This window comes from Cydia splendana, chromosome 2 (genome assembly GCF_910591565.1).
Source record: "Cydia splendana chromosome 2, ilCydSple1.2, whole genome shotgun sequence".
In the NCBI taxonomy this organism is placed as follows: Eukaryota; Metazoa; Arthropoda; class Insecta; order Lepidoptera; family Tortricidae; genus Cydia; species Cydia splendana.
Genome location: NC_085961.1, coordinates 6,269,986 through 6,290,678, shown reverse-complemented (window position 1 = coordinate 6,290,678; position 20,693 = coordinate 6,269,986). Strand labels below are relative to the sequence as shown.

The 20,693-nt window shown below is 35.0% G+C and overlaps 2 protein-coding genes across 3 annotated transcripts; one reads left to right on the top strand and one right to left on the bottom strand.

Moving 5' to 3' along the window:
* On the bottom strand, nucleotides 1-1,400 carry LOC134799105 (mediator of RNA polymerase II transcription subunit 20). Its single transcript, XM_063771505.1, has 4 exons — nucleotides 1,186-1,400; nucleotides 914-1,056; nucleotides 546-805; nucleotides 1-263 (listed from the first exon to the last, which is right to left on the bottom strand). The coding sequence occupies exons 1-4, from the start codon at nucleotides 1,197-1,199 to the stop codon at nucleotides 54-56; spliced, it is 627 nt and encodes a 208-aa protein (XP_063627575.1). The 5' UTR covers nucleotides 1,200-1,400; the 3' UTR covers nucleotides 1-53.
* Nucleotides 1,401-1,990: 590 nt separating this feature from the next.
* On the top strand, nucleotides 1,991-20,690 carry LOC134802559 (homocysteine-responsive endoplasmic reticulum-resident ubiquitin-like domain member 2 protein). Of its 2 annotated transcripts, XR_010145871.1 has the most exons (6): nucleotides 1,991-2,355; nucleotides 5,733-6,166; nucleotides 14,701-14,922; nucleotides 15,409-15,640; nucleotides 16,328-18,634; nucleotides 19,206-20,690. XR_010145871.1 is itself a non-coding variant. In XM_063775214.1 (5 exons), exons 1-5 carry the CDS (start codon nucleotides 2,221-2,223, stop codon nucleotides 16,439-16,441), a joined length of 1,137 nt encoding a protein of 378 aa, XP_063631284.1. In that variant the 5' UTR covers nucleotides 1,991-2,220; the 3' UTR covers nucleotides 16,442-20,690. The 2 variants fall into 2 exon arrangements, 1 of the variants encoding a protein (XP_063631284.1); XM_063775214.1 differs by having other exon boundaries at nucleotides 16,328-20,690.
* The last annotated feature ends 3 nt before the right edge of the window (nucleotides 20,691-20,693 follow it).

The window sequence follows — 20,693 nt, the reverse complement described above, 5'->3', positions numbered from 1 at the left end:
TGCTTAAAATAGCAAGAAGTAAAAACCAGTATTAATAAAAACCTATTATACAACTAAGCATTCCGGAGCCCTGTGAGTTTTCTATACTGGCTAAAGTGCTCAAGGTACTGATGAATAGTGTCAATGGGTGTGTATATCTCGTGCATGCGGCTTAGGAGGTGCTGCGGCGGGGTCACGGGCACCGAAGGGCCGAGCAGGCCCTGGAGGAATTCCCGTAAGAGACCCCAGACTGCGTTCGCCATGACACACGGCCTGTATTCAACCTGAAAGTTTTTTTAAATTATTAGTGACCGAGGAAGACTTAATATCAAATATAGCATTTTCTATAATTATTTTAAAGTTTGCAGAAATATATATTGAATCATTATTGTTCATCAGATGTTTGTTTGAGTCTGTGCTAACACATTGACATATTTGTTTAATTATTTCATGTGGGACAGCATATATTATAGTTGCAACAAACTTGCTTTGCAGACACAAAAAGCAATGTGAAACAATTATTAACCAGAAAGGGTTAAGCTAGTTTTTTTTACAGATATTTTTACCTCAATAAGGATCCCCTTAAAATTCTGATTCATCATAACAGATCCAAGTTTTACACAGAAATCTCCCAACTCAAACCTAGGTCCTTTGCTCTCAATCTTGGTCTGCTTTTTCGAAGTATAGTGTTGAGAGAGCTTCATCATTAAAAGATCGAACAGACCATCAGCAATAACATGGATGTTCTTTGTGCCACTCTCTAGGATGGAGAAGACCGAAGCGGGCTGTTCTGAGTTGTGGAGAATGTGGACTGTTTTTGTTGAGCCTGTTGATTAAAAGGAATTATAATCTATACCTGTCCTTCTGCAATTAAGAAAAAACCGACAGAAAACAACAAAAAGAGTTATCCTACTAGCAATAATTTACGACTTACCCATTTGCGGATGAGACAGGTAGCTTTCACAGTCCACTAGGAACTGCCCTTGTTGCGTAGCTCCCAAAGCCAGCAGGCGCCTTGTCAGGAGCTCTATTACAAACGTTCCCGTCTTATTCTCTGGCACTGGATACTGTTGTAATCTGTCCGATATAAACCAAGTCAGATAGAGGAGAAACTAAGTCAATTATTTAATTAAAACTGAAAAAGTATTCAATCGATGTTATTTACTAATATGGTATTGAAGGCAACAAAAAAAACATATAACTTACACTGTTACACCCATGGTTATTGTAAATGTTGATAAAAATATGACCGGTTCAGGTTAGATCAGTTCAGTTGGCATTCCAAAGCGAAACGATTAGTAATTAATAATATTGTGTACTGAAATCGCAACATTGACAATAGGACTAACACAACAACACATAAAATGTTTGCGAGTGATTTAGAAAACGAGCAAAAACAATAATATTAATATCTGCCGAGTACAAGAACAAGATTCCACAGTAAATATTTTTTGACAGTTCGGCGTCTATTTTCAGTTTTTCAACACGTTCCATTATGTATGACGAAATCACTTAATTATGTTTAATTTCTAAAAAATTATATAAATAAATACATTGAATTTACATTTCTAAAAACATGGTATTCAACTTTATAAAAATACTTATTTGTAAAAAGTTTTGGTAACAAATTAATGGGCAATAGATTAATAAGGAGATAACTTATGGTTAGATCAGTTTAACGCAATACGACATGCGTGATGCGAAACAAAAATATACCTAGAATGTAGGAATAGTCAGGATTACCATACTAGGGAATATGAATAATGGCAATACTGAAGCTCATTTGGCCTGTTCCCTTTGTCCAAATCTTTTAATCACCAAATTTGCCAACAAACCAATAAGAATCCGTCTTATGAAACTTAGGCATCGTGAGGCAATAACAGGGCCGGAATCACCAAAACGGAAACAATTTTCTGTTATCAACCGTCATTGCTGGACCAATGAAAAATCGACAGATATTTATTTTAAGGTATGTATGACTATATAGGCAAATTGACAAGTGGAGGGCCCCCCGATATTACGGAGTATTTATTTACATCAAAACCAATAAATTTGTTCATAACAGTTCCGTTCAAGTGGCCCGTAAGACACAGAAATTGACTATCCCGTTGCGTCGCCAAAATTATTAGTTTTGTGTGAAGTGTACATCTAACGCAAATTTTTTTGTGCAAGTATTTTTGCTGTGATCAAATCACGCGACGGATTATTATCTAACTAGCTGTCGTATTTGGATGGTTGAAAATGATCCCCGACAACGTAACGCTAATTGTTAAGGCCCCAAATCAGCAAATCGAGGACCAGAATATTGAGTGCCAATCTTCGTGGACGGTTAAGCAACTGAAGGGCCACCTCTCGGAGGTCTACCCTAGTAAACCGGTAAGATTTCCAATATTTTCATCAGAAAATTTTGTCATTTCAATTTCTTTTGTACAGTTTTTATTAAGCATAAGCTGGGAAATTTAGACTGTGGGGTAATTTAAACTAATCGAAATATCTTCCATGTTTTACAAATTTACATTATTAACTAGGGTGCCATATATGTCCAGATAGCGAAAAAGATGTGTTGTGTGTGATTCTAGTTCCTTACTTACAATTTGTTTCAATTTGGATCATAATGTAATCCTAGTTTTAATATTAAAAAAAAATAGACAACATAAACATGCTCATAAACAGGAGATTATAATATCATATTATATTATAATCTCCTGTTTACAATGTTTAACTAGAAATTTTACAATGATAATTATAGGTAAAAGAAAAACAACCTTATTTCTGCTGTTCTACTCTGCTAAATTGAAACATAACCCCTAATGAGATCATAGAACTATCACAAGATATAATCTTTTATGTAAAATACAGTGATTGTATAGAATTAAACTCGGCTACATCTTTAAAAGCAATCAATATTAAGTGTATACAAAAAAAGGTTTTTTAAAATAAGCTATTAATTGGATTGAAAGTACCTAGTTGGCAAAATACACCAAATTTATTGGATTGTGTATAAAAAAAACACTTGTATACACAATCAGTCTTTAAATGTATTCCAATTTGAATCTTATTAATACCTACATAAGTACCAAGAAATACATTATCATTTGATATGCCTGAATGATGATTATTTGATATTGTTGAATATATCTGTAATTATGTGCATGAAGGCCATGTTGTTGTATTATATAATTTCATTCATATTTCCTGCAATTTATGCAGTAAAACTACCTGTTATTATATATTGATATTTTTAAGTTATCTTATACCTTTAAAGTCTTTAAACAAGCAATATAGCTTAGTATTATCTTTGGGGTCTTATGTTTTCCGAGCAAAGCTCGGTCTCCCAGATATTTTATTTAAATATTCTTTTGATTTAATTATACTGCTGCAAGCCATAATCAATATATTATGCAAGCTCAAGCTGCAATGAACAAGTATTAAGGCATGGGTCTACTGCACTAAAAAATTCTACATTTAATCAGTAGGTTTTACATAATAATATACATATACCTATATGCCCATTATTGCCCATATAAGCAGTGAAGATCATTATAATCTATTCAACATGTAACCTTGTACCTTCACATTGTAAATAAAGAACACAACTGATGTCATTTTGCCGAAATAGACTATATCAGTTGGATGTGGGTGTAGTAACATACTTACTGGTTAATATTTTTATAGTTGGTAAAAGTTTTCATTACTTCTATTTCGTTTTGATGTTTTATGCTAAAACCTTCTATACAAGTACCTATTACTTCTACTTAATTTGTATTGATAAATGATTTTCTACCTTATCATGATCGGAAGTTGATGCTTAACAGGGGGCCACATATTCACTATAAACAGTTTTGTTTAGAAACAATGTTTCGTAATGAGTACCTGTACCTACCATACATTTTATATTCATATGTGTTTTAAAATGTGTACTATGTTTTCATTTGTGTTTTAAAATGTGTACTATGTTTTCATTTGTTAGAGTGTGAGAAGAAAGAGATAATTGGGTCATTCTAAGTTAAGAGGTATTAACGGTGTCCATGATACATATCCATACTTTTCTTAAACAATTTAAATAAATTATGGTAATTTGCCTTAAAAGATTGCATTTCCTCTATACACAGTCAATTTCAATTTATTAATTAATTCAGTTTTGTCACAATTGCACCTCAAACATGCAAAATGTCCCTCCCCTGGGTGTCCCTTTGCAGGTTTTTCAATTAATCAGTAATTTTATCCAGATGTAACTACCATAAATCCGTTAAATTTAGTATACTTCATAAATTAAAACAAATATTGATTGTAATGTTATTAATAAAATCCTTTAAACTTTTCTTTTTCATAAAAAATATTTATGTTAAATTTTGTCCCCCAAATTCTATGTCTCCTACCCTGGCCATTATGTAAATGTAAAAATATTGGGTTTATAATTTTAATTATTGCCATTTTAATCCCAATAGCAATGCATTTCATTCAATACTAACAACCAACTCTGCGACAGTCATCTTTTGGGTCTGATTGTCAGTCATTTTGATCATTGACCTCTTTACTTGACAATGTTGTTTTATGAAAGTGGTATCTCCCCTGGTCAGTATTATTTCAAAATTATTGATATAAATACTTAATTGTATTTGTATATTTACTATAGTGTATGCATAGATTATATAAATACTTTATTTTAATTATTTACAATAAATATTATCACAATTATATCTGATTTGACATGAAAAAGTCACTCCCCTGGCGTCTTTCCCCTGGCGCATAATTTTCCAAAATGTACAGTGGGGTGGAGGTATGAATTCTTGTTTAAATGAATCATTACACTTTAATTTGCTCGAATTTGTAAGACGGCTCGTCAAAATTTCGATTCTGTTTATGTTTTTAAAGAGATCAGGGGAGAGACCCTTCTCTCTTTATTACATAGAAAAAGTACGGTCTCTCCCCTGGTGCCTTCTAAAATGGTAAATAATAAAAAAATGACTGATTAGCTTACAAATATACATAAAAGAGTTGTTTCAATAAAAATATTGTATAATTAGATCAACATTTTAACATTTATGTTGTGCCACTTTTTCATATAAGCGATTACCTCTTAACTTAGAATGACCCAATTATTGTAATTTTCTCACAATCTATGCCTATTTACCCATATGTATAATGTTTCATGCATACACTATAACCATTATTTCATACCTGCTAGCTTATCACTCTTATCAGTAGCAATTATTTTCAAGTAGTTATTTGGGTTGCTGATAAGCATAGTTATTGTTTTAACAGCCAATCAAAATGCAGCATTTTGTTGTACTTGCTAGTTTTACGTAAATAAATGGAATAAGTGTATTTATTAGATTTTATTATAAAAAACAATAAGTACATACTTACACATTACTAATAGCTTACGGGTTAAGGAAAATGGATTTGTCACTATCAGCCATACATAAATAAAACATAAGGAGAAAAAAAAATACTACTTGAAAGCCTCACAAACAATGGAAACAAATAAACACTCATTGTGATTTAAGTTAACAGTCACACAAACTTGCCGTCAAAAACCCGCTCCTATACAATCTAAGTTACCTATTTCAGAATGTTGTTTTAAAATGAGAATGTAATAACTTCGATTGTATAGCAGCGGCTAGTTTTTGTGACTCAATTCATTTTATTTAATTAAACCTTGTACATATAAGTAATAATTTTTTCTTCAAGCTAACTTTTGGTGGCTTACTTGGCTAGAGTTGCATTGTAACCTTTATTTTTCTTTTCAGGGTGCAGATGAACAAAAAATCATATACTCAGGCCAGTTGTTAGAAGACAACACAGTGCTCAAAGATGTCTTACGAACATACGAAAGCCAGATAGCACACACTATGCACCTTGTGTGCACACCAAAAAGGAATATAGAACCTCCAGCACCCACTCCTGATGGACTTAGACAAAGGAATGTCGGTGACAGAGCAGAGCCTATCCAAGTATCAAGGCCAGAGACAAGACAGAATGACCAGAACCATACAGTGGAAATGCAGAACTATTTGAGTTCGTTTGTCAACAATTATGGTCGGGTACCACCTTACCCAAACAACTATAACAACTTTGGTGGAAGGTTTCTGCCGGTGAATCCGAATGATCCCGCGTCATACGCCAATCATATGATGATGATGCAGCAAGCGTACTTGCAGTATATGCAGCAATATGCCAATATGTAAGTACCTACTGTCGTACTAGCCCATCTGCAAGAGATCTCTATTCTTTTTTTTTTTGCTTATTTAATAACCTCTAGGAGAAACGGACCCCTGAAGAAACTAATTGGTGACCCCTGCTCTATAGGGTTAAGTTCACCTGTTAATCTGTATTAATCCATGCATGTTAAGATTAAGAGACATCACTACAGCCCGCAAAGTTAATTTATATTTCATAAGTTGTCGCTAGAAAACCTGGAAATAGTTTAGATAGAGATGGGTAGGGGTGAGTAAATACTGAGTATTTACTCGGTATTTACTCAAAGCACCCGATAAATACCCGTATTTAGTCATTTAGGTGGGTAAAAACGATTTCTTATAAAATATTCAAAAAGTGAGATTTAAGAACATAATTGTCTTTTCTCAAAAATGGACGGCAAAGTCGACTTTGCCGTTTAAAAAATAGGTCGCGAAGCGCGTAGTTTATGGTCAGTCAAAAATTAAAAAGTTAAAAACATTGCAGTCTCGATTTTGGGACTGCAATGTTGCATACAAATTCCATTATTTGTCGAGTTCCAAACTTTTTAAAAGTTGAAATGGCCATATCAAACGAAGGCACAGGCCCATTAAACAGCCAAACAGATGATTAGTACCGCGACTATTTAGCTGTCTCAAATAGGTTGGCGTATTTTCGGCAGAAAAATACACTTCTATTTTTTTATTAAAAAAATAAAAAGGCGTCAAAGCTAATTTTTACAATTGTTTCTACTTTTTTCTGTGAAAATATATACGTAAGAACGTTGCTTTTGTAAAATATTCCTATTATATTTATATTTCTTGCACCATTTTTGAGAAAAGCACTATATATGACTCGGCTGGAAGGCTACTTGCTGGCTTCGGATTCAATTAAACGGACTCCCAAGGTCGTCCGTTTAAAACGAATCCTCAGCCTGCAAGTAGCTACTTCCGAGCCTCGACAATAATGTACTATTTATTGAGGAGTGCTACCCAAGTAACATTTTAGTCCTATAATTTTAGTTTTTGTCGCTAAAAGCTTGTATAGTCGTCGTATTAAGGTTTCAGAGGTGACCACCTGTCGTATAAAAGCGCTTGGCAACACCTTTTTGCTCTATAGGCTTATACAGCTAATATATTCTATAAGCAATTGATGTAAAGGTTTATTTCATCATTTTATAGAGCCGTTATAGGCGTGTACTATAACAGGTTCAAATATAACCACTATAGAGCAATATTACTGTATAATAGTATTTGGAATCACTTTTATGCAACTAATTTGCGCTATTAAGGTTCCCTGCCAATCCGCTATAGTTTTGTGTTTTAACAGTGACAAAAACCCAACTATACAACGATTTTAGGATATAGTGGCTTTAGACATCACTGCTATAGTACATAATACTTTAGTAGTATGCGCTATTAAGGTTCCCTGCTAGCCGCTATAGTTTTGTGTTCTAACAGTGACAAAAACCCAGCTATACAACGATTTCAGGATATAGTGGCTTTAGAGATCACTGCTATGCTATAGTACATAATACTTTAGTAGTCATATGAACACTATTATAGAACTGTTTTGCTCTATAGTAGCAGTAGCGTTTTTGGGACATATTTATAGCGTTAAAAAGCGCTTTAGTAGTTTTTAAATCCCTATTATATCTCATCGCTGTAAACGTCACAATGACTCTTTTATATCACAAAACTGTTGTATAGTGGTTTTGTTTTTTCTTTTAAAAGACAACAGCGTTATAGTTGAGTTTTTATGTCTTTTATAAACCGAGTTAGATACATAAAGGTAGAAAACGACTACTTGTAAATGATAAATTTGATCTGTAATGGCTACTTATATCTTGCTTATATAAGTTCAGGCCTAAGCCACATAATGTGGTTCCGTACAAAATATTTTTATATTTTAATGAATTGATAAAAAAGACCCCAGTGATATTAGTGACTGTAGGTGAGATTTATCATCAATGATTTAATACAAGCATAAAATCGTGACAGTTTAGATATTTATCGACATCCATTATTAGCACATTTTTTTTACCAATTACACTGAAAAAGGAAACAACAGTAATGACTACATCTAAATTAAAAAAAAATCCTATATCTTTCTAAAGAGATTGTAGGTGTAACTGGGTCACAGCAAAATTCTTTTGGAACCCTAATTTTAATCATGATGGCGGTGAATATTTCGTCGTAAGTTCTATAGTTAGCCTATAAAATCGTCGGATTTACTTCTTGGCTGTATAGTAGTAACTATGGTGAATATCATAATATTTTATTAAATTATTTTATTAAAAACATAAATAAATCGAGGGGGCATTTAAAATTCCTCATTAAACTAATACTATTCTAACGGTAAAACTTCCGTCCCATATACTTTTTGCACTAAGGACCGAATTATTCGACATCTAAATGGCGCATATTAATATAAAGTCTTTACTTATCACCATTTTACTTAGTACCGTTTTTGTGAAGTAAACACACAACAAAACCACTCACAACAGTTGATGGAAAACTTGATAGCAAATTTCGTAGTAAAGGAACTATGAATTCTACAATAGTATAAAAAAGCACTATAATACAATTTCAAATACTACTATAGTATAAAACAAGCACTATAATGGAATCTCAAATGCCACTATAGTATAAATTAACACTATAATGGCGTTACTGACAACAAATTAGCACAAAAGTGATCATCACATCACTTTTATAGACCTAAAACGTCACGACTGACACTGCTACAGGTCTACTATATCACTGAATGGCACATAAGATGCGCCATTTCGGCTTTATACAATCTTCTTTGGTCTTTTATAGGACCTTAGGTGGTATTTGGGAAACGTTCTATCGACTACTATAGAACCACAAATTGTTACTTGGGTAACGTGTATTAACAATACCTATAAAATAAAAAGCATATAGGACGCTTAATTTAGGAAAAAAAGGTAATTATTAGTGAGATGCAAATTGTGATAATGCATAGTTAACCACTTTGTTTTAAATAAGAAGGTATTTACTTTAAAATATGGTACTTAAATTCTATCGATGTTCTAGATAACTGCATGTCGCGCAAAAGTGCGTGTTTACACGGCACTTACGACCTTTTATTAAGGGTTTTTTAAAGAAAACTCAAAAATGGCTCAACCGATGATGTTCAAAATATTGTTTTTTGTACTTACTGTATTATACGGCTAATCTCCCGATATGTTTTCATATTTTTAGGGTTCCGTACCCAAAGGGTAAAACGGGACCCTATTACTAAGACTTCGCTGTCCGTCCGTCCGTCCGTCCGTCCGTCCGTCCGTCCGTCCGTCTGTCACCAGGCTGTATCTCACGAACCGTGATAGCTAGACAGTTGAAATTTTCACAGATGATGTATTTCTGTTGCCGCTATAACAACAAATACTAAAAACAAAATAAAATAAAGATTTAAATGGGGCTCCCATACAACAAACGTGATTTTTGACCAAAGTTAAGCAACGTCGGGAGTGGTCAGTATTTGGATGGGTGACCGTTTTTTTTTTTGCTTTTTTTTTTGTGTTTTTTTTTTGCATTATTTTTATTTTTTTATTTTTATTTTATTTATTTGGAGAACCAACAGCTATGACAATACCATAGAAATTATAGTGGATACAGAAAGCCAATTATAGGAACTCACAGGTAGTAACACAATACTAAACTAACAGGTACTACTTATACTAAGGTTACGCACTATCGCAAGCACATATGTGAACAAAGCCAACACAAATTATATCTAGTAAAGATAAATTGAAAGTAACAAAGATACTAATTAATAAGTAACAAAATGAGGAATATTAAAGTAAAAATATTAATAATACATTTGTAGGTATTTAAGAAGGCGACAACACGCTCACTCAATAGACTCGAAATATCTCTGCACTACATTACGTCTCACGTTAGGGATTCTACAGTTGAATATATCAATATCAAATTCTTTAGACAACTCGTTAAGGTTACGACTGGCGCGCGTTAAAAAACTATTCTGTCTGTATTTGGAAGATGCATTTTTGATTGCTAATGGGGGATGATACCTTTTAGAACGAGAGGGGGTTTTGAAACACAGTTTACTTAGCAACTCGGGGCAATCGATTACACCATTAGTAATACTTATTAGGTAGCTAATATCGGCTACTTCACGGCGTTTTTGTAAAGGGACAAGGTGATGGTGCTTACATATTTTAAGATAGTTGGAAGAACTGTAGGGATATTTTAATTTAAAGCAAAGGTGTTTTACGAATTTTTGTTGAATGCGTTCGATTCTGTCTATATATGTATGGTAGCAAGGGTTCCAGACCTGAGAGGCATATTCTAACTTACTTCTAACATATGAACAATAAAGCACTTTAAGCGTCTTAGCCTGAGTGAAGTGAATAGAATTGCGCATTATAAAACCTAGTGCTTTATAAGCGCCACTAATAATGCTATTGATGTGATTATCAAAAATCAGTTTTGAGTCGTGCATGACACCTAAATCTCTCATACATGATACTTTGTGAAGAGTTTGGCCCTTTAAGGCATAGTTAGTGTCGATTAAGTTACGTTGGCGTGAGAAGGTCATTGTAAAACATTTAGAGGGATTCAAATCTAATCTGTACAATTGGCAGTAATCGTCAAGGCGTGCAAGGTCAGACTGAAGTAATATAGAGTCAGCAGCAGATTTTATCTTTAAGAAAACCTTCATGTCATCGGCGAAACATAGAAGCTTAGAATGCAGGAGACATTTGTCAATATCATTAATAAATATATTAAAGAGCAATGGCCCTAGTAATGACCCTTGCGGTACCCCACTAGGAACAGTGACCCAGCCAGACATATAATTATTTACCACAACAGCCTGGGTCCTATTCTCGATATAGGATATAAACCATCGCAGTAAATCCCCACTTATCCCGATGTTATTCAGCTTAGATATTAATAAACTGTGGTCAATACGATCGAAACATTTGCTGTAATCAGTATATATTACATCAACTTGGGACCCACTGTCCATAGCTTCAGTAACATAATCGTTCAATAGAATAAGATTAGATACTGTAGATCTACGTCGCAAAAACCCGTGTTGATTAGCACTAAAATAGTTACTTAAAGAATTATAGACTTGTTCAAACACAATTTTTTCAAGCACTTTTGATATAATACATAGTTTGGAAATGGGCCTGTAATTTGCAATATCAGTTTTGGGTCCTTTTTTATGTACTGGGGTGATAAAAGCAGACTTCCAAATGGAAGGTATAGAGCACTCTGCGAAGGAACGCTGAAAAAGCATAACTATCGGCCTCGCTAGGTTCTCCGCACATTTAATTAAGAATTGTGCTGGGAGCTGATCGGGGCCTGCGGACTTGGAGGAGTCTAACCTAAGCAATAAGGTGGTGACGAGATCTGGGTCGACCTCAATTGAATTTATGTTGGCGATTGACTCAGTGCTAGAGACAAGTGAGTTACAACTTGTCGAATTAATAGATGGTGAAAAATTGATAAAAAAATAATCAGAAAAGGCTTCACAAATATCTTGTCCTGTATTAACCGACTGATTTCCATACTTCATACTGCTGGGCAGACCGTGGGAGGTTGATCGTGATTTGACGAATGACCAGAATTGTCTAGGATTACTAGTAATATTTGTTTCAGCACGACGCACAAAAATAGTAAAGCATTCGTGTTCTAATTTACGAACTCTGTCCCGCAACACATTATATGAAATGAAGTCGGAAATATTTTTGTAAGTTCTGTATTTTTTTAAATATTTATATTTTTCTTTTATTGTTTTTTTCAAAGGAACCGAAAACCAAGCGGGATAATTGTCTTTTTTAATATTTTTGCTAGGAATATATTTGTCTCTAAGTCTACGAAAAGTCATGTAAAAGAAATCCAGCGATTGGGCCAGTGAGCGACCAGAAAATTCCTCTTCCCAGCATATAGACCCTAATTCACTATTGATAGATGTATAGTCACCTTTACTCCAATAATATTTAACTAAGGGAGCTGACTGTAGAGGGTTAATCGTAGTATACTCCATTTTAACAATAAGAGGCTCATGATATGGGTCAATAGGTACAAGAGGACTCGTGCAGTGACTAATAGATACAAGGTCATTAGATATAACCAAATCTAATATCTTGCCGAAACGATTTACAATGCCATTGTACTGGTTAAAATTAACAGCGTTAAGTTCGTCAACAAAACTGCACTCGTCGCTACTTACGTAATTAGACGGTACCATAACGGAGTCCTGCGCTATCCATACAATATTGCTCATGTTAAAATCTCCAATTACCAAGAATTTGTCATCAGGGTTATTTAATACGATATTACTTAAGTTGCTCAGAAAATTATTTAATTGTTGCGAAAAAGTAAAACCATTGTTTTGTTTGCACAGATACAATACGCACAAATGTACTTTTATTGGTCTACCGCGGTTATCCTTGAGTGTGAGCGTAACCCATAAATCCTCTGCAGATGACTGGAAAGAAGGTTGCGGTGTTACCGTCAGTTCACGTCGAGTAGCTATGATTACGCCCCCACCGCGACTTTGTCCCGTTAAGCCGGTGTCCCGATCCCGCCGCCACACAACGTACCTGTCATCAAATAATTCGGAATCCAAAACTCCATCCACTAGCCACGTCTCGGTTAGAGTTACGATGTCAAAAGAGGCCAAACTTAAATTGCGATAAAATGTAAATGTTTTCGATCTAAGCCCCCGAACGTTCTGATAGTAAATAGAAGGATAATTATCACCTAACATATCATTAGCCATTTAGATAAAAAGACTAAGTAAAATTGAGTAAACAATAAATTATAGAGGTATTTTAAGCAATGCATACCACCAAAGGACATCAATAAATTAAATAGCAGAGCGCAGTGAAATAGAATGCGTAATTTTATTTTATAGTAGTTATAATCAACCATAGAATGAGTGCCATGAGTGCAAAAGAGAGCATAGACGAGCGAATTGTTAAAGCAATGCAACAGAGTGAAATAAGCATTTTTGAGTGAGCGTGTCGTGCATTCCTGGAAACTGCGCCGGGCAGCAACAATTATGGTACGGAACCCTTCGTGCGAGAGTCCGACTCGCACTTGCCCGGTTTTTTTTCTGAACTTTGGTTCGAAAGTTATAGAGAGATAAACATTATGTTGGTCTTTCGAAACGGTTTTTTTCCAAAGATATTCAATTTATCCAAAAATGTTCTTAGTAACATTCCAGTTATTTTTAAAGACCCATTTAATGATGTGCAACACGTTGGTGGTTTCTGAGATTTTTTTTGTGACAATTAGTGACATGTATGGAGTGCCCCTCTTAAAAATACATTTCTTACCATTTTGAGTACTTAATCCAGTAGCTGCTTACAAAATACACCTATATTTCAAATTTATATGCCCCTTTCAGCACTCTAAATAGTTTATACCCACCAATTTGGATATAAACGAGTAAATACGGGTATATTGAGTAAATACTGAGTATTTACTCGGTATTTACCCGTGAGTATTTACTCACTACCCATCTCTAGTTTAGGATATTTTTTGTAAAGTAATCGGCTTATTAGATATCACAGATTGACAATGATCCTTACGCTTGCATGTGCAAAAGAGTCGCCATCACATCACGTATATATGCCGCCGGCAAATTGCATTAACGGCGCCGTTTGTAATTTGCCGCGGCATTTTTGTCGAATTAGTTCTTTATTTTACTACGCGTGGCCCTGCACATAAAAACGGAAAAACGCTGGGGTGTCCATCAAATCTGGAGTTCTTGTATATACATGCATGTTAAGAGACATCACTATAGCCCGCAAAGTTAATTTATATTTCATAAGTTGTCACTAGAAAACCTCGAAATAGTTCGTAGGTGTGGGGTGGGGTATGGGGAAGGCGATAAGCCTGAAATCCTATTTACGCATTAAGTAGTCATCGATTATTTTCTTTTCGCGTAATAGGTATAAAGCTGATGAAATGTATCTAGTGCGAAAGAGTAATGGTTAAGGTGGCGACTGACTTGTAACATTTTGGTGTAATGTAACACTCGAGCATTACAACAGTCGGTGCAGCGAGCCGAGCCGCTCGACGCTCGCGCCGCGCGCTCCAGTCGGCTGTCGGTTTTTTCGCGAATCCCTTTGAATGTTATATTACAAATCAGTCAGGTTCGCGAGCGCTCTCGTCTCGGGTCTTTGGTGATCTGAAAATGGAGCTCAAGTGAGCAGAGCCTTCGAGACGAGTGTTCGCCGCGTAGCTGTAATGTAACACGTTCGCATTGAATGTTACATTACACCAAAATGTTACAAGTCAGTCGCCACCTTTACAATACGAATACCATAATCATGACTGCAGCGACATCTGTAGTTTACTTTCCATGACTCGGTCATGTATTAGTTCATGAGATAGAATCTTTCCTAGTTAGCGCATTAGAGTAATCCTTTACGTTACAAAGCAAAAAATAGAAGCATTTTATGACAACTATTATGTACACTTTTTCTAAAGACGCAATGCAATAAAGTTAATATAATTAATCAATGACCCCCAGGTGGCAAGCAACCAACAACGCGGTCCCCGCAGCCCCGCCCGTGCCGGAGACCCCCGCTGCGCCCGAGCCCGCGCCGGCGCCCGAGGACGACGAGGCGCCCCGCGACTGGCTCGACCATCTATACGCGGCATCGCGCATCGCTATACTGTTCTCGCTGGTGTACCTGTACGGAAGCCCGGCGAGGCTGCTCCTCGTGCTGCTGTTGGCCGTGGCTGGCTACTTGTGAGTATGATACTGTATACTGTACTGTTTGAGAAGAGCTGGAATGGCTCGACCACCTGTAGATTCGTGAAGCGGTCTCGTACACCACCATGGTATAGGTACTTCCCTTGTAGCACTGACGGCTTCGAAGAACAATGTTGCACCTCTCAAACCCTTCGCGATACCCCGGTTGGAACTTTGCAGCGCCACTGAGTGACCTCAGAATATCTACATTCTATATTGTGGTGGACAGGCCTATAGTAAGATCGTCGTATTATAAAAAAACTAAACTACTAATATCTGGGAGACATATAACAACTCAAAAATTTGTGTTTTTCCAGAGATAAAACCTAGCTAGATCGATTTTTCAGCTCCAAAAACCCCTTTATAGCAAATTTCATTGAAATCGTTAGAACCGTTTCCGAGATCCCCGAAATATATTATACACAAGAATTGCTTGTTTAAAGGTATAAGATAAAATATTAATGGATACTAATCTTTTTGCAGGCACCAAATCGGCTTCTTTAGAGACCTCCACGTGAACCAGCTACCCAGACCGCAGCCAGTCCCGCGCCCGGCCAACGTTGGACTTGACCAAGCCCAAGCCCCGGCCAACCAAGCCCCAGCAGACCAAGCACTCGTCAACCAAGCTCCAGTCAACCAAGCTCCAGTGAATGAACCAGCTGCCCCAGTCAACGCTGAAGCTGTTAACGCTGAAGCTGTTAACGCTGCGCCACAGGTAAAATAAATATACCATTATTCTTAGAACATAGCAAACATCTGTCAAATTTTGTCTTCTTCTAGTTTTCTGTTTCCTTGGTAACAAAACATTACGAAACATTGTTTATAATAAACAAAACTAGCTTAGGCTGGTATTCTACTTGTCCAATGTGCATTGAGTCTCCCATTTTTTTAAGCAAAATGTAAGACGCAAATACACGGTGGGCAAAGATCTTGGACAAGTGGAATACCACCCTTAGGCGTAGCCACACTCAACGTATAAACAAATTTGATTACTATGAAAAGCAAAAGTAGTTTGTGTTACAAGGGATCAAAATGATATATTTCCGTCAAGGGTGTACATTGAATCCTGAAAGCGAAGCTGCTGAGCTGAGCGTAATGAGGGATTCAAGTGTTAACGCCCAAGACGAAATAATTTTGATACCGTGTGACACATACTGCTTTTCACATCAACTATGAGGAAAATAAAAAAATCTTAAGTGTTGACTCAAATTATTATGTTTCAAAATATTATTCAAGCTAAAAAAAGAATGCGAAAAATAACAAAAACAGTGTCCTAGAACAGAAAAGTGCCACTTTGATCCCCCCTAGCAGGGAGGAAAAGTGCCACTTTGATCCCTCCTAGCGGGGAATAAAAAGCCCTTTTCCGAATAGGTGATGTCAAAACAATATTTTCTTTCTCCAGGTAAACCACGACAGTGAAACCACCCCACCCGAAGACAACCAGCAGTCTCTTTTAGCGGTAACATGGATGATTTTCACCACGTTCTTCGCCTCCTTAATACCAGATACCAACTAGTGTTTTGTGAAAGTAGTGTGAATATATTTAGGATCGTCTGTAATTATGGGTTACATACGTTGAAATTGTAGTTTTTCGGCTGCCTTTATATATTATGAAATTTATGAAGGACGGAAAGCTTTCGTTAGAAAAACTTGTTTAATATTTTCCGAATTTATCACGGGATAAATAACGTATGGGAATTTTGACAGATTGGATGATGTTGGCACCATTTTTTTAAAGTAATCGGCTTATTAGATATCACAGATCTACCATGTGCAAAAGAATCACGTATATGCACATTTCATAAGTGCGAAAGAGGCGAACTACAAATGGAAAAACGAAACCACGTTTGAGCCCTATAAACGATCGCTATAGCGGCCACTTGATTGTACCAAAACGTAAGGTCAACGGACTAGAAAATTCGAAAAACTGTATTCAGGAGATATATCTGGGAATATACAATATACATATTATTTCTAAATTCAATACTTCCATTGACACTTAAACATCAATCCGAATTTGGTCATTCTTTTGATTGTTGTCAGGCAATTTTGTACATTGTAGCTCTGTGTAAGAATTGCAAACTGCACTTACAGTGTGCCTTTGTCGATACAAGCCTCCTACAAGGCGTTGTAGAGTCGAAGACATCTAAAACATATGTATTGTATACTAAGTACCAATATGCGAGGTACAACTAGTGAAATGAAGACATTCAATTCTCAAAATTATACTATTGAGACTATACTTTCTAAAGTTATTTCACGGTTATATTTAATTCGTTGTGTTTACACGTAAAATGAGTCGATGACTCCGTAGTCTCCGTATGTGCCGCTTGCTTACACTTTTAAGTGTTAAAGGCCGACTTGCATGCCAGGAAAGAATAATAGATCGCAGAAGCGATAAAACCCCGCGATTTAGAAATAATAAATTTTTAGAGAAAGTAATATATGGACCCTGTTTGAATTAAAGTTTAGGGTAAGTTCTGGTTGTTCAAATTCCTTGTACTGATATAAAACCAAATATTAAATGTGTATAATTTATCTTTTTCTAGTATTAGGTGGACTTGCCACTGTGGATTTATAATGTTGTTTTAAGTTGAATAGTTACAGAAAACACTTTTGTCCATTTTGAACTTTAATTGCATTGAAATAGAGTTGAGGTGATAACAAATGCTTACTTTTTAAAATAACTATTCTAAGTCTAAGACAGATCATTTCTTGCCATAAATATATTATTCTCAGAATGTTTGGCAATCCATGAAATTTGGAACAGTAATTGACAACACATTGATTTTCAAATAACATAAAATAATGAGTTATGCAACATTCTGTATGTTTAAAAAATATTTATTATAAATCCACAGTAGGTAAGTTGTTCGACGTAGGTTAAAAATGTATTTAATGTGATGCAAAAAACATGAAATATGGAAAAAAAAATAGGGCTTATAAAAAAATCTGGATAAAGATTTGTATAGCGTTTTTAAGCCTGTGATTTTCGACCAAGAACACTTTTTGTTTGTTAGGTACACTTTTTAATCGGTGTTATTCTAACTACTTTGTGCATTATTCACTAGGGTGGGTCACTCGTGTATGGAGAAAAAAAAAGTATTAGTTATCCTTCGGGCACAGTTACATAAAGTTGCGTAATAATGCCAATATACAGTATTTCAAATTATTCTGTAATCGGAATTCATTTTCTGCCTCCGGATCCATTTCAAAGTTTTCGTATAAATATTATTATATTTTGTATGGTCTGCGGAGTACATTTATGTATCGTCTCTTTATTCAAACTTTAGCCAAAAAGTTATACCATTATTAGCTCGAAATAGCATGGTAAAGGTTCAGAGCCAATAAATAAATAAAAAAGTACTCAAAAAGAAACTTTTTTTTTTTCATAATGTCCATACATTTAACAAAAACTTTGACTAAAATCCGGAGGCAGTAAAATTAAAGCTAAAAATAAAATAAAAATACGTGCAATAATTAATTACCAAATGGCACCTTTTTTTAATTGTGCCCCCTATTAAATTAAAAAAAGTAAAAATGACCCACCCTATTATTCACATAGTCTCTATGTCAGTGAGAAGAAAACACTTAGGGTGTCATTCAGAGAGGGATCCACCCCGCAAGGATTCGTCAAAAAAATTCGTCGCAATGGGAATACTTAGAATCTAAGCTTGTAAACCTGGTTTATAAACAATAGTACATTATTGTCGAGGCTCGGAAGTAGCTACTTGCAGGCTGAGGATTCGTTTTAAACGGACGACCTTGGGAGTCCGTTTAATTGAATCCGAAGCCAGCAAGTAGCCTTCCAGCCGAGTCATATATAGTGCTTTTCTCAAAAATGGTGCAAGAAATATAAATATCATAGAAATATTTTACAAAAGCAACGTTCTTACGTATATATTTTCACAGAAAAAAGTAGAAACAATTGAAAAAATTAGCTTTGCCGCCTTTTTATTTTTTAAATAAAAAAATAGAAGTGTATTTTTCTGCCGAAAATACGCCAACCTATTTGAGACAGCTAAATAGTCGCGGTACTAATCATCTGTTTGGCTGTTTAATGGGCCTGTGCCTTCATTTGATATGGCCATTTCAACTTTTAAAAAGTTTGGAACTCGACAAATAATGGAATTTGTATGCAACATTGCAGTCCCAAAATCGAGACTGCAATGTTTTTAACTTTTTAATTTTTGACTGACCATAAACTACGTGCTTCGCGACCTATTTTTTAAACGGCAAAGTCGACTTTGCCGTCCATTTTTGAGAAAAAATATTTATAGTAAATACGTGGCTTTAGCAAACCAGTATGACCATAGGTACAGTGACCAAGCAACGTAGTTCGTTTTTTTAAGCATTAGAAATAAGGTGAACAATCTTGATGTGTCTTTTAATTGAAAAACACGTTTTAAAAATAAGTCACGGTTAATAATAATAATATGTAACAATTATGAATCTGATACGATCATTTATTCTTCTGCTTTCATAAGTAATAGTTACTGATTTGTAAAAGCGTTTTTCAATTAAAAGACATATCAAGATCGCTTGTTAAAAGATTCAAAGATTTATTTGTTCAACATAGGTAAGTTACAAGATGTTAAATAAATGTTACCTTCTTTCTAATGCTATAAAAACGAACTATAGGAGCAAATGAAGATATTTTTGGACACCCTTTCCTGATGAGTAGTGACGAAATGTGCTGACACCTATTTATTATTCCTCATGTAAAACTTAGGCATGGAAACGTTAATCTAAATTTTGTAATCATTGCTTAGTTACTTTTCTTGCCCGGTAAGTTTTCAGTGTGTAAATAATGAATAGTTTTTTTTATAGCGGGTATATACTATACTGAGTAATTGAGTATAGCCACAAGTTCTGTTACGTACGAAGCTAATGGTCCATATCCTATATAAGAATTTGGGTAGAAAATTGCTGATTAAGTATTAGTTCTTTAATTCGGCGGTATTGGATTTCATACCGCCAAATCAAAGAACTAATACTTAATATGGGATATGGTCATGGATAAATTCTTATATGGGATATGGACTGAAATGACAAGACTACGTAAGTTTCAACAATAGCGAATATTTCGCGAAACTCTGCGTAGGGGGCGGTGGCTACCACAATACATCACAATCTGGAAACAAGAAAATCGAACTTTCGTAATGTAACCTCACTTTTGCATATTCGAGCGATAAAGAGGCAGTAGATAACTAAAAACAATAAATATCGATTTTCGCGTTTCCCGGTAGGCCCTTGTTAACAAAAAGCCTCGATGCATCAATGTCATATTGTCTGTGAAAACTTTTCAAAAACAATTTAAGGCACAGTATGTATAAGTTACTCTATGGTTTACTGGCGCTAGTGCTGCACTCTGGCGGCAGAACATTGCAGTAATACCCCCTATTGGTGAAAACATCCCCGAATGAAGTATACCAGTTACATATAAAGCCAGTTATTTGTTAAAGATAGAAAAGGATAAAATCTAAATTGTAAATTTAAATTGTATAATGTATGTAGTAAGTATTTAATTAAGGCTTTTTAGCTATTTTGGAATGTGAAAAATATTTTAGATTTTTTGGTGCAAAATATGTTGGCATACTCAGCACTAAAATTGTATAAAGTTTTATTAACATGGATACAAAGATGAGCATTTTGTAATTAAGATTTATGTGTATTTATTTGATATTACAGCATGCATAGCGGATCGTTGGTACTGTGATATTCCATGTTTTGTTTAATTTTGAGCTAACAATAAATTTTTAAAAACA